The sequence below is a fragment of the Lepidochelys kempii genome, chromosome 12 (assembly GCF_965140265.1).
Source record: "Lepidochelys kempii isolate rLepKem1 chromosome 12, rLepKem1.hap2, whole genome shotgun sequence".
NCBI classification, from domain to species: Eukaryota; Metazoa; Chordata; order Testudines; family Cheloniidae; genus Lepidochelys; species Lepidochelys kempii.
Window position 1 is genome coordinate 15,263,427 of NC_133267.1, and position 12,774 is coordinate 15,276,200.

Below are 12,774 nucleotides of genomic sequence, written 5' to 3' on the forward strand. Positions count from 1 at the left end.
GGGTAGCACTTGCTGGTGGTCCACAGAGAGTTGGCTTGTCACACGCTCCTGCCCCTCTTCATTGTTTCCAGCTGCTGAACTCCTTTAAAAGACAGCTACAAATGCAGTCAGTACTTTCTTAATGTTGTTTTGAAAGTGGGCAAATGCTGTAGTTTCTACATGGATGTCATATGTTCATGAGTGGGAGGGGAGGTGATCTGCAAAATTGTGAAAGGCAGAGCAGGTGGGTGCACAAGAAAATCTCCCTATTACTTTGGGGCCCATGCATAAGAAGAGACTCCCTATTACAACAGAAAATACTCTTGTCTTTTAGTAAGGAAAAATATATTTACACACAACAGTCCTAATTTTACCCTCAGCCACACCAAATCAATTCAATTGACAGGGCTGGGTTGAATTGAGTGCAGAGTTTGGACCATGAAGAAGGTATTTAGTTCAATAATGGAATGTAAAGTATTATTCACAGCATATTTATTTTATTGGAACCAAACTCTGCAAAACCAACTTCTTGTGTTGATACAAACATGATAGTTCTCAAATTGTAAACATCACACAGTAAGTTAGTGCACCTTAATATTATGCAAATGAAGTTTATGTACTTTAAAGTACTTGTACCGTATTTGTTGAAACTTTCAAAAATTGTGTTAAGAAAGTGAGTTAGGTTGTCAGGTTTATTTAATTAGGCATGAAATCTGGGACTAACTCAAGCAACATTTCCCTCTGGGGTCTGAGACACTTTTAGCCTGTAATAATTTATTATTCATCAACTAAAGTGAGTCATCAAAATATAGGTAGGAAACTCACACTGTTGGTAAATATGAATTGACAGGATTATTCTGGAAAGAACAGCAATTAGTTTGTGACAATGGGTCTTACCCCAGGCTAGATGATTACCTTGTAGTTGTAGGAACTCATGTGTAAGTTATTAGGCAACTGTCATGAAATTTTGGCCCTGTGTTTTTATTTGGACAGACTAGAGAAACCTTGCAGAATTGTGTTTCAAAGATAAGCGAATCCTGAAGGAGAAACCAAGTAAAAAGAACAATAGATTTTCTTCTTGCTAATGCCAGATGCAATTTCACCCCCCAATCATCTCTTTTCTGTCTTTTTTTTTAATGGCTCCCATAGGCATATTTTCTACTCTTTTCAATAATGCTTTGTATGCTATTAAATAATTGTGATAATTAAGGGATTTTTTAAAAATGCAAACTAAGGCTCTCACTATTAGATGGCTAGGTAAAACGCAATCTGAAAAGATGTCGTGTTCCTCACATGAAGGCACTGTTCTCAAAGAAGAACACCTGGGAGGCCATACTTAGTGAATGGCCACCTCATAAACTGATATCAGGGTTTATTTAAGGCTATTTTCTTGATGTGTACCTATTTGCGTCATGCTTTTTTATTCCATACAAAGTTACTTTTGTGGTATGGTACAGCCCATGAAAGTGGAATATGTCTTTGATTCCCGATGTGGGATTTCAACCAGTTTATATAAGGTTGGAGAACTATGTGTCATTTCATTTCTAAACTTCTCTGTTTCTGCTGGAGGTACACTGTGGCTTTATGTGGCTTTGATACACAAATTAAACTGGGCTATAAGGGGATGTGGCTTGTGAAGAAAAATCCCCTTTGGCATCAAAGATAATTCTCAGTTCCCTAGAGATTCCCTACTAATTTTGTCCATACTGGCAGTGACCACTGACTTCCAAGCTATTTCAGTGATTTTTTACACTTTTACAACCTACCTAAAATATCCTTTAATTCATTGTTACTAATCTAAGTAGCATTATTAATGTAGAACATACTAAATAAAAGAATACAATTGTGCCCTTGCAATAAATCAGTGATAATGTCAAACTAAAGGAATTGACTAAAAAAAGAATTTATTACATGGCAAAAAAATTCCAGGTTTATTCTTAACACAGAAATTAAGACATAATATCACACAAAGGTATTATATCTAGTATAACAGGATAGGATTTATGGTGGGTATAGTTTTGCCAAAACTCTTTTGCATAAAATAAATGTACAGAGAAACAAAAGAAATATGCATGAAACTCCTGCAATGTTTCTTTTTCTTCCCCCACCTCCTTCTTGGGGACTGAACATACAAAAACCTCCTTTGTGCAGTTATATTGAACATTGCTGATAGTTTCATTCCTCTACCTATGCATTTTATTTTTCTCAGCTTCCAACCATCTTGCCTGGAAAAACACTTTCCCTAGTCTGTTTACTAGCTCTCTAATTTCATCTAGCCTGTTTACTTAGTTATTAATATATCTAAATTGGCAGTGTCCTTCAGGGGCATTTTTGTTAAATTTGAAACAAATATATTTAATGATTGCATTGTAATAAAACAGCTAAAAGAATAGATTAAGAAGATATGCACGGGGGGCGGGGTGGGTCTGATTGATTGAGGGATTGATTTTATTACTTCTCCCGTAGATGGGGAGTGATAGCTGTAAATCTCTTGATAATCATTTCAGAAGCACCTTCATCAATAAGCTCAAAAGGGATGGCTAGGTGTAAAATTTTGCTGGCCAGCGGGTCAAACAAAAGGCAGCAAATGGGCAAAGAAAGAATTGAATTAAATAATTCCACCTTGGCTGGTAATGTGGCATTCGTCATTTTCATCTCTTATCTTGGCAAAAATAAATAAATAAATAAATTACCCCTTCACTTTGGAGCTCTTATATTTGTTTTGTTTTGGGGTTGGGGTTTGTTTGTTGTTGTTTTTTTCTCTTTTCCCACCCCCCTGCCTTTAGCTCAACCCGTATTGCTAACGATTCAATTATCTGGCTAAAAGCTCGCGCTTGTGAGCAATGATCAATTATTAGTTGTCAGTAATAATGGAGAAGGATTCCATTCTGGCCCTTTTTCTTTTTCTTAAGGAATGATCATTAGAAAATAAATCAAAAAAAAAGGGGGGGGGGGGGTTGTTGACAGCATTGTCCACAAAAGTAGTCTTACCTAAACCCACACGGTCACAAGGGTTGAAATGCGCGTATTGAATAGCGGGATTCCAGGCTATTGACAATAAAACAATTCCAGAGAGCAGTTCCTAGCTGCTCCTGGATAGCTGCGCCCCAGGATTGTCTCAAAAGTTTATTATATACCGGCGCACAAAGCCAAGTTCCCATCTGACAGCAGCATCTGGAAGCCCCTAATTACCCACATTTCTAAAATGCACGTGAGCAGTGTTAGCTGAGGGACGGCTTGGTATTAGCAGTTTAGCGGGCACATACAGCAATATTTAAAATCTGGTTTGCACGGTATCTTTTCTCAATAAACAGAAAACCATCCTTGCTCAGTAAAAGCAGGTATTTTTGCCGTCTGAGAGCGTGAATGAATGAATTTCCCCCTGACGGTGTTTCCCTTAAAGTGTATTAATTTTTAGGGCAGAGACAATGTTTCCACAGGTTAAAGGTTGATGGTTCGGGGTTGGCTCTGCGAAGAGACCGATCTGTATCTAAGTAAATGCCGCTTTACAAGCTGCACTGGTGGTGCAAATTTGCAGAAAATATGAAATCAATTGGATTTTCTTCCAGATCGTTATTAACGATGCATTATAAGTATATGGGTATTGTGTAGCTTTTAACCCCTGAGTGCTAAGGTTGTTATGTCTGATCGCAAACCTTAATAACAATAATCCAGTCCAGTGTGCTGCATCTCATTGAAATCGTCTCTCACCCGAATGAACTGCAAATTATCCCCTGTTTACAATCTCCCTTCAGTGCTCATCTCAGTGAACTGGAAATCGATCCCCAGCACGGTTGTTTTCCAACCAAGGGCTGATTTGCATTGATGGGTTCCCCCACCCCAATTTTTTTAAAAAAAATAACCTAAGAAAGATCTCCAAGATCTGTGGGTGCCGGGGGGGGGGAATTCTGTCGCTGTGATCTGGACCTTCAAGGGGGGGGAACAGCAACAACAAAATCACAGTATTTACGTTTGTGAACACTCACAACTTCTGTTCACGGCAATGACATTTAATTGATGTATTGCTATCAACAACAATAAAGACCAATTCTTCTCTCCCTGCAAACACCACTCTGCCGCCGCCCCCCCCCCATATCTCCGGCCCCCAGCAAAGGGGAAGAAAACAAACAATAAATAATCAAATGACCCTAAACTAAACACTAAGCGTCTGTTTTTACAATGGCGAGGGAGCAGAGAAACGAAAAAGAAAAGTTATTAAACTTTATCTCTCCAAATTAGTCTTTCGCCAAACCCTTGTTGTTGTTTTTTAATTGCAGGCTCACGACGGGCACGTACAGACACCAAATGCATAGCACTATGGGAAAGTGCTTTGAAACAACCCAATTTAATCAACAAATATATAATGAAATTGTAAATGCGAATAATTTTCAGACAGTAACTGGATTTAAAGGCGTAGGGAGCTAATCGAGTGATTGATATAATTCTAAATGCAGACATTCTCGTGAGTAGGGCTTATGTGGGTGTTATATGCAGATACGTGTATCAGTATGTATACATATATCATGTAAGTTTCTATATGGTTATATTCGGTATATTCCCCAGTGTTTGAGGGTAAGGAGGCTGACACCTACCACTGAATATATCCATCTCTGCCGAAAGATCTCTTTAAATATTCAGTGAAAAATAATGGCATCTGAAATACCACCTATAGCAACATTATTATCTTCATTCTTCAACATCATCCCCACTGACAGCTTCGTTTGTCTTTTTATCAAAATCTACTGTACCAAATACTGCGGGGAGAGGAAAGGGGTGGGGGGAGACCCATCCTATACAGAAGAGAAAAGCGCATTCAGTGTCCGGGTTTGCTAAAGCTGACTAAATATTTGGTTGGCACTTGGGGGAAAGAGGGGGTTACTGATGTTTTGTCACCCACCTTGGTAAACATTTTAAAGTCTAGTTCGTTTAATAATAGGGAGAAGAAAATCCGAGTGAGCCGGTTCCTCGATTGGAGAGGGAGATTCTCGCTCTCTAGGTTTCTCCGGCTCATTTGAAATTGAAATGAGTTGTATCTGATCAGCCTCTTGCTTTTACAGAGTTTGTTAATATTGATACCGGGGGAAAGGAGTAGTTTCAATCACAGAGTAAATAATCCAGAGGGGAGGGTGGGAGGAGGGTGCTGTGAATGGCCCAGAAACAGAAACTGACTACAGCAGCAGCTCGCTCGCTCGCTCGTCTTCAGACCGAGATAACCCTGCACATCAACTTTTCGTATACAGTACGGAGGAATTTGACGTGCAGAGAGGAACGAGGAATACAAAGGGCTCCATAGCTACCTATAAACCCAACAGGCTCGGTCCGCGTTGTACTGTAGGTGCATTTGTGGGGGTGCAATGTATCAATCCTGGGGCTGGCTAGACCCTTCCTAACTTGGGAACGGAACTTTTTATTCCGCGATGATGATGCCATGGGTTGACGATTGCATGCGGGCTGCCCGAGCGCCATTTGAGCAGGATGTTTTCAATTGCTACCCGTCCAGCAGACACCACGGATGGGGCTAATCTATTGTTACAACCTGCGGGCGGGCGCCCGGACATATTAAGGAGGCAGACAGACACACGAATGTCCATCCACCTGGGGGACGGGGGGGGGGGGGGTCCATTCTTAAACGTGTTGGGCCACCAGAAGCGCTGCTCTGTCATGAGCCCAGTTCGGACTCCCGGAGTTCAAAGTACGCCTCCGGCGTTAGAAGACACGCACCCTGCACAGCTGCCTACCCCGGAGCCCGTCTCGCTGCCGACCCGCGTCTGGCCCCACACCGAGGCGGGCGAGGCACCGACCTCCCGGGGCTCTGGCGGGGAGGCTGCGCCCAGCAGCGGGGCTCGCGTGCCCAGGCTGCAGGCGGCTGCCCGGGAGCTGGGGCTGGAAGCCCGGCGCGGCTCAGCCTCGGACTCTCGGCAGCCCGAGAAGAAAACGAAAGTCAGGAGTGAGTTCGCTTCGGGCTGGGGGTGTGTGTGGGGGGGGGGGGGGTGTCCATCCGAATTCACAGCCCCCCGCCAGACAACCCCGTGGGGAGGGGGCAGAGCCGACGCGGCCCGTCCCCTCCGGACTCCGCCCCCCTGTGCCCCGGACTCCGCCGGGGAGATGAATCGGCGGGTTTCCGCCGGCCGCCGGCTCCGGCCGCCTTCTCCCGGAGATTGACGTCGGCCTCCGCCAACCGCCGCCAGGGGCGGAGCCGCCCCCGGCCGGGCTCGTGACGTAGCCGGGCACAAACTTTGCAGTAATTGTCCTGGGAAACGTGTGCGGTGGCCACCAGCCCGTCGGCCGCTGAAGCGACCCCCCCCGCCCCATTGCCGGCATCTCCGCCCCCCCGGCCCCCCCTCCCGAGGAGCCGGGGAGAGGCTGGAAGGTGCATCTGGGATGGGGGCCGAGGTTAAAACAAGACACAAAACTTGGCCGCGGAGCGGGGCTGGGACGGTCCCCGGCAGAGGCGGTGGCGCTGACGGAGAGCGGGGCAAGGTAGCTGGGGGAAAGCCCGGCCTGCCCGCCCGGCCCAACACAGCCCCACCCCCGGCCCAGCTGTCGCTGGTGCACGGGCAGAGACCGAGAGCTGCCCCGCAGCTGGGCGATCCGCTCCTGGGGGGGGGAGAGGGGTCCTTTCTCTCGCTGCCTGGGCTCCTTGGGGGAGCGACCAGCCCTGACTCTTGCTGCCGGTGCGTTCGGGGAAGACGTGATTTCATTTCTCCTCCTGGCCCCCTTTGTAACGAGAAACAAAAACAACCCGCAGCCCGGGAGCTTGGGACAGCAGCGGGGGGGGGGGGGCAGAGGCTTTCGACACATTCCTATAGTAACAGGGATGGCGTGAAACAGTCCCAGCTGGTTGCTAAGCGGGTTAAACTGTATCCAAACAGCTTTGGGGAAAGCCAGCCCCCTCCCCTGCCACATGGATCGACTCATTGGGTGGGAGCGGCGGAGAGACAAGGGTCTCCAGCAAATCAGCGCCTAATTGATTAAGGCGAGCGGGTTTGAATAGAGCTGGCCATGTGCCAATCGCCTTTCAAAGAGCCCCTCTATGATTAATCGCAATGCATTATTGATAATCATAATTATAGCAGGACACATGCGCGGTGCGGCGTGGCTTGGGGAGGGGGGAGGCTCGATTTCCGTAATTTTGAGAAGATTTTTTTTTAGTAATTTTTTATTCTGCCCCAGCTGATGTTTGAGCCAGCATGTCGCGGAGGAAGCAGGCGAAGCCTCAGCATTTCCAGTCCGACCCCGAGCTGGCCTTATTATCCCAGCGAAATGGTGAGTTCTTCCCATCTCTCTCGCACGCATTTTAACACAAACACGCACCCGCAAAATAGATCAACTTACCTTAGAGGCCGCTAGGAAACTGCACCGGGAGAGGGGAGAGAGCGCTGCAGCTGCCGGAGTTTTTTGGTTGTATTTTTTTTTTAAATTACTATTTTTGCCCTGGTTGAGGATGGGTTGGTATGATTTTATTAACCTTCTGTTTCCTGTGTGTGTTGCATTTTTGTGTGTGTGTCTCTCTCTCTCTCCTTCCCCCCCCTTTTTTTTTTGATGATCTGGCAGTCTGACCCCAGAAGAGATGGATTTCTCCCCCACACCCCCTCTGTAGCCCACACCCCGGAGGCTGGTGAGGAGCGGGACAGAAGTCAGGTTTGGGTTGGGGTGTGTGTTTTCTAAGGATGCACCGACCTGACCGCACTTACTTTCTCTCTCTCTCTCTCTCCCCCCCCCCCTCCCATAAAAAGGGGAAAAGCCCCTTTCCTACTTTTTTCTGCGTGCCCCTTTTCCCCCCTGGAGTCCCGGTATGGCTGGGAAACCTGCGCTGCCAGGCAGCCCTCGCCTCTGGAGCATTTGAAACCCCTCTTTTAAAGGGGGGAAAAGTTTGCGTGCTGGAGATAAGTCTTTCTCGCACACTGACGCGCTGGCTGAGCTCCCTCCCTGCCCCTGGTAACTTTTCTCCCTCTTCGCTTTGGCTGCCTGGCATCTGCGGGATCCGGGCTCGCAGCGGCTCCGGCGAGGGAGGCTTTGCGGCTGGCCTTTAGTTGTGGGGTGGCTGCTTGTTTCCTTTCTTCCTTTGGGGCTTTTTTTTTTTTTTTTTTTTAAGTGTGAAGCCGGTAAGGGAGGAACCAGGGTGGCTGGCTCTGGAGAGCCTGTGATTTTTTTTTTAAAGGGGGGGGTCCAGAAGCCCTGCGTTGGTGCTGGGAAAGGCAGTTTTATTGAAGCTGGGGGGGGGTGCTTGTACCTGTGTCTGGTTGCACTTTATAAACCGGCTGAGTAGGGGGTGTGTGGTTGGGGGCCGGGGGCAAGTGGTCTGGGGAAACTCCAAATAAGAAAGTGGGCGATGGGGAAGCGCCTGGCTGATCACTGAGGCTCGAGGCCCGGGGTGGAGGTGGCGGAGGCTCTCCGTGTCCCAAAGGCAGGCCCGCTCCCCTGCCCTGCCCTGCCCTGCCCAGCGCACCTCGGCGGCTGCGTTCGTTTCAGAGCCGGAGGCGAGGGAGCCCGAGGAAGGATGAGCCGCCCGAGGGCACGGGAGGGGAATCCTGCCCCCCGTTTGGCTCCCTCTGGATCTTCTCCCCGGCCGGGCAGTTCTGCTCCTGCCGACCAGCGGGACTCACACCTTGGGGGGCCGCTTGGGGCAGATTTTGAAATGGGGAAGGGGGGGCCATAAATAAACAGGCCATTCAGGAAGTTGCATGAAAACTGTTACCGGGTGTCCGTTCGAGAGGCTGGCTGTAGATGTGGATAATGCCAGGCGAGGGAGGACGAGATGGAAAGTTGGAAGGGGGGGGGGTCCTTGCATTTCTGCAAGGCACTTCCTGACGCTCTGGAAATTGTGGCCGGTTTTGGTGGGTAGGAGAGTGTTGCTGAGATTTCGGCAACAAAGTCTCTTGTTCGAAGAAGAGGAGGAAGAAGAAGCTGGAGGGGTCATCTCCGGAGCGATTCTCTCTGTCATGGGCCGGGGTGGGGGAGTAATGCGGTGCTCTGGGCAAATCGGAGGGGGATGAAGAACGTTGGCCCTGAATAAATAACTCGTTTCCTTTTCCTTGGCCGGGCTGGGGCTGGGCATGATGGCACTCCTCAGCCCCGAGGCTAGGCAGCACCTTTGGCTTCCAGAGCCGCTCGGGGTGTTGGGTTCCTTTTCGTTTCTGAGCAAAGCTCTAACTCTTCCCCCTTTTCAAACTCTCCACGCTTCTAACGCGAACGCATTGCTGGCTGTGGAGGGACTTGGCCAGAAGCTGACGTGCCAGTGTGCGATGTGAGTCATGGAGAGGAGCCCGGAGCTGCTCTCCCTCAGCCCCATTAACCCCCTGCATTAGTCATTAAAGCAGCAGCCAGGAAACCCCCCCCTTTTCAGCACCATGCATATCAGGGTCGCCACTGAGGTAGGTTTGGGGACATGGGAGCTGTGATCTCTGAACTGTCCTTCTAATTCATTTTCCATTTATCAGCTCCCCCTTTCCCTTCCCTCCCCACAAATTGCACGGGGGCTGCTGAGGAGTTTGGGAACAAATTTAACATAAGATACCAAGATCTGCAGAGTAAATCGGGTCTCCCTGGGAAAGCTGGAAGGATGCTATGGTAGTTTTGTTATCATTCAGTTTTTTTAAATATTGAGACACCTTTCTTGGCATCATCATTATCATAATAAATAAATAGCACCCATTTCTTGTAATTGTTTAAACGTTTCTGTAAAGTAGTTTGTTTTCTGGAAGGAAACGTTTGATTTTTTTTTGGGGTGGTGGTGGTGAATTTTCATTTGTTTGGATGCATTGCTATTTTGCCACGGGGTTCAATTCATTTAATTTCACTTTAGGACATTCATTTTATCTTTAAATGGTTCTCCCCCACCCCCCCTTCAGCTTTGAAATTTCAAGCATGAGCTGGGGAAAGGTTAGGTTTTATTTATCCTTTCCCTGGTGTCCTAAAAAGAACTCTGAACTTTACAAAGTAAGCAGAGAGGGAAAGCATAGATGGAAGTTAAGTTATCTTGCTGGAGAATCAAAGGGCTATTTTTCACATCTTCCATTTGTTTAATTGCATCTCTTGATAAAGTCTTTATTTTATTTTTTTTAATTTTTGCTAAAGGACACTGATAAAAGCACCTTCAAGTATCTTAATAAAATCGGCCTGCACTCCCTCCCCTTTTTTTCTTTCCTATTTTTAGTCTTTTGATCTGATTTTGCACATGTTTTCAGATGCAAGACACTGGGGGTGTGAGAAAGGAATGTTAACTGTGGAGCTTTCTTGCCTGTTACTAAATGATGTACTTAGAATAGTTGGATTTCGCCTAAAATGATGGCATTTAGATAATCTTTCATTTGGTTTTTGCTGGCTAGTAACTTAAGTTAACTAAGTAAATTACCTTTTTTTTTTTTTTGTATCTATATATATATTTTTAAAATGTTGGCTCATTCTCTAGAAAAAGCAGTAGGCTGTTAGAAACCCTGTTAGGAGCCTTTTCCCTCCTTTCAGTAGTAATCGTTTTAGGTTATGACTGTTTTACATGCTTGGACAATAAGTTTTGTCTACGTTGCCTGGAGGGTATGTTTTGTAATAGTGTTACAGGATTTAGAATGCTGTTGCAATATTCGTATAAAACTAACCCTGTTAGTGAATTAAAGGAATGCTTTATGCGTTTGAGAAGTTCTTAAATTTATAGTGGATACATTTGAGATAGGTGTAAAACATTTTTTCAAGATATGCCTCAAAATTGCGAAAAACAAAACAAACAAAAATCCCCCATTCCTCTTTTTGATGCAGTGAATTCAGGCTTGTTAGCTCAGTTACAATTTCAGGAATCAGACAAGTTTGGCATCACTGCTACCTTAACAACGCTTGCAATGATGTGAAATGAAGGAATATTTAAGAGAATAAATGAAAAATCATGTTTCTGTCGAATTTGTCTTATCTGTTTTGAGTTCTAGTTTAGGAAACTCTCTGACATGTATTCACAGTTAAGGGTCAATAGAAAGTAGTTTGAAAAGTAACTACATACATTTGATTTTCAGAACACTTTCTTTCAAAGTTTAGGGTAAATATAGTACATCCTTATTCTGAAGATTAAATATTTCAAATGAATTTTGGTGCAGTCATTGAATAAGGAAGCTTGGCTTCATTATATCCTGTGAATGTGCACGCATAATACCTTTGTACTGGCATAAGCAGGACAGAAATCAGACTAATAGAAGCGACTTTTGACATAAATGATATTCAACAAGTAACTAATTACTGGTGGAAAATGTACAAAAGGCAGTTGGATTATTTCTTTCTGTTAATAACTGAGATTGTGTGATCTTTTCTTATTACATTTTGGGCTGCTTTTTTTCTTTGTTTTTGTTGTTGTTGTGGGTTGGTTTATGCTTTTTGTGTGTGGTTTTTTTTTTTTTTTTGTAAGATTGTAGGAGCTTCCTGGCCTAATCATACAACAGAATATTATTTTGGAGCATAACTTTTCCAGGCAAAGGTTCTATCAGAAGAGCAGTGCAGCTAGCATTTGCTGCAGATATAATACTTGCTTCTCTTCCATAGAGAGGAACCAGTTCATCTGATGTTAGTAAATAATAGAATTTCATTATTCACTGTAGCAGTAGGATGGTTCCCAGAATGACCTGTGGGCCCAGGCAGCTATTAAAAACGATGGTTATTTTGTTGTTTATTTAATAACACTTGCAAGACAGAATGCTTGGAAGTAGTACATGTTTAGTCAGACTTCTTTTAGCATATTACATAATCTGTGAGAGAAATGTATTTGATCAGTCTTGATTACAATTTATATATATTTCTTACATTTTTGCAAAGCAGCGCGCTAGATGTAGTGGGCCTTATCAGATATTGCTTACGCTGATGTGAGTCAGAAGTAGTTCTACTGAAGTCAGTGGGGATAAACTGGCATACAAAGTGTGAAATCAGGCCCATGTTGTGTGGGTTTCCCTTCACGCTCACTCTTTCTCTCCAACTCTCCCATATTTTTTGTGTGTTTATCATGCACCTATTATAACTTGTGGTGATAAGTCACAACTAGGTATCTACAAACTGTGCTTTTCATATATTTAAGCATCTTCAAGTTTTCTGTGCAAGTCAGTTTTAACCATATGTGGAAACAGTCATTTTTACTGAAGCAATCTTATTAGGGGAAAAATACAATTAAGCTTATTGAAATTGTTAGTAAAAAGCAAAACAGACATTTGCTAGTGAAGAATCATCCAGGAATGCACCAATTGCTGGTTTTTTTTCTAACCGTTTAAGGTGCATGACAACTTATATCCCGTAAAATCTTCTTTAAGAATTAAAAATTGGAATATACAAGTGAAGTGGTTGCTACATGACCATATAGTCAAGAAAGTTCGTATGAGTGGTGCTAGGAGAAACTTAAGTGTTAGCTGTTTTAACCTTTGCTAGCTTCCTTCCATTGAAAGGTGACAGGGTTCAGATCACAATATGTACTTCAATATCTTGCCAGTGACCCCCGAATTGAGTCTTACTGGTCGCATAGCAGGAAGTTAGTAGTTTATTTTAGCTTTGCCTTATCAGCTTTGCTTCTTTAGCTAACCCTATTCCCCTGTCCCCTTAGATGCCAGACCCCCGAAGAGGAGATTGACAGGTAGTTCCCATAGCTCCGTTTTACCCTCCAAACAACAGGGATTTGGTTTCTTGTCCTTTTGCCAATGTTTATGTAGCCAAAGTTTAGATGTAGCCTTAAGGAGCCTTTCTTTTATGTGTCACTGGAACAGTGAAACTACACTCAACTTTTTGAAGAAACTATTGCAACTGGAACCCCATCTAGTGTTCATTTTGATTCATCCG

General features: G+C 44.9%; 1 protein-coding gene and 1 long non-coding RNA gene across 6 annotated transcripts in view; one reads left to right on the forward strand and one right to left on the reverse strand.

Moving 5' to 3' along the window:
* Positions 1–7,552, reverse strand: part of LOC140896221 (uncharacterized) — a 70,217-nt gene extending 62,665 nt beyond the window's left edge. Inside the window, exon 1 of one of the 2 annotated variants that reach the window (XR_012154467.1) lies at positions 7,315–7,552. This is a non-coding gene — a long non-coding RNA (uncharacterized lncRNA). Of the gene's footprint in view, positions 1–2,970; positions 4,081–7,314 lie in introns of those variants that run through there. The other variant, XR_012154466.1, reaches the window with a different exon arrangement.
* SALL1 (spalt like transcription factor 1) overlaps positions 5,810–12,774 on the forward strand; it is an 18,144-nt gene continuing 11,179 nt past the window's right edge. The window contains exons 1-2 of one of the 4 annotated variants that reach the window (XM_073307648.1): positions 5,810–5,926; positions 7,153–7,245. In XM_073307648.1, coding sequence (XP_073163749.1) covers positions 7,170–7,245 — 76 coding nt within the window. In that variant the 5' untranslated portion in view covers positions 5,810–5,926; positions 7,153–7,169. The other 3 variants (XM_073307647.1, XM_073307649.1, XM_073307650.1) reach the window with 3 other exon arrangements.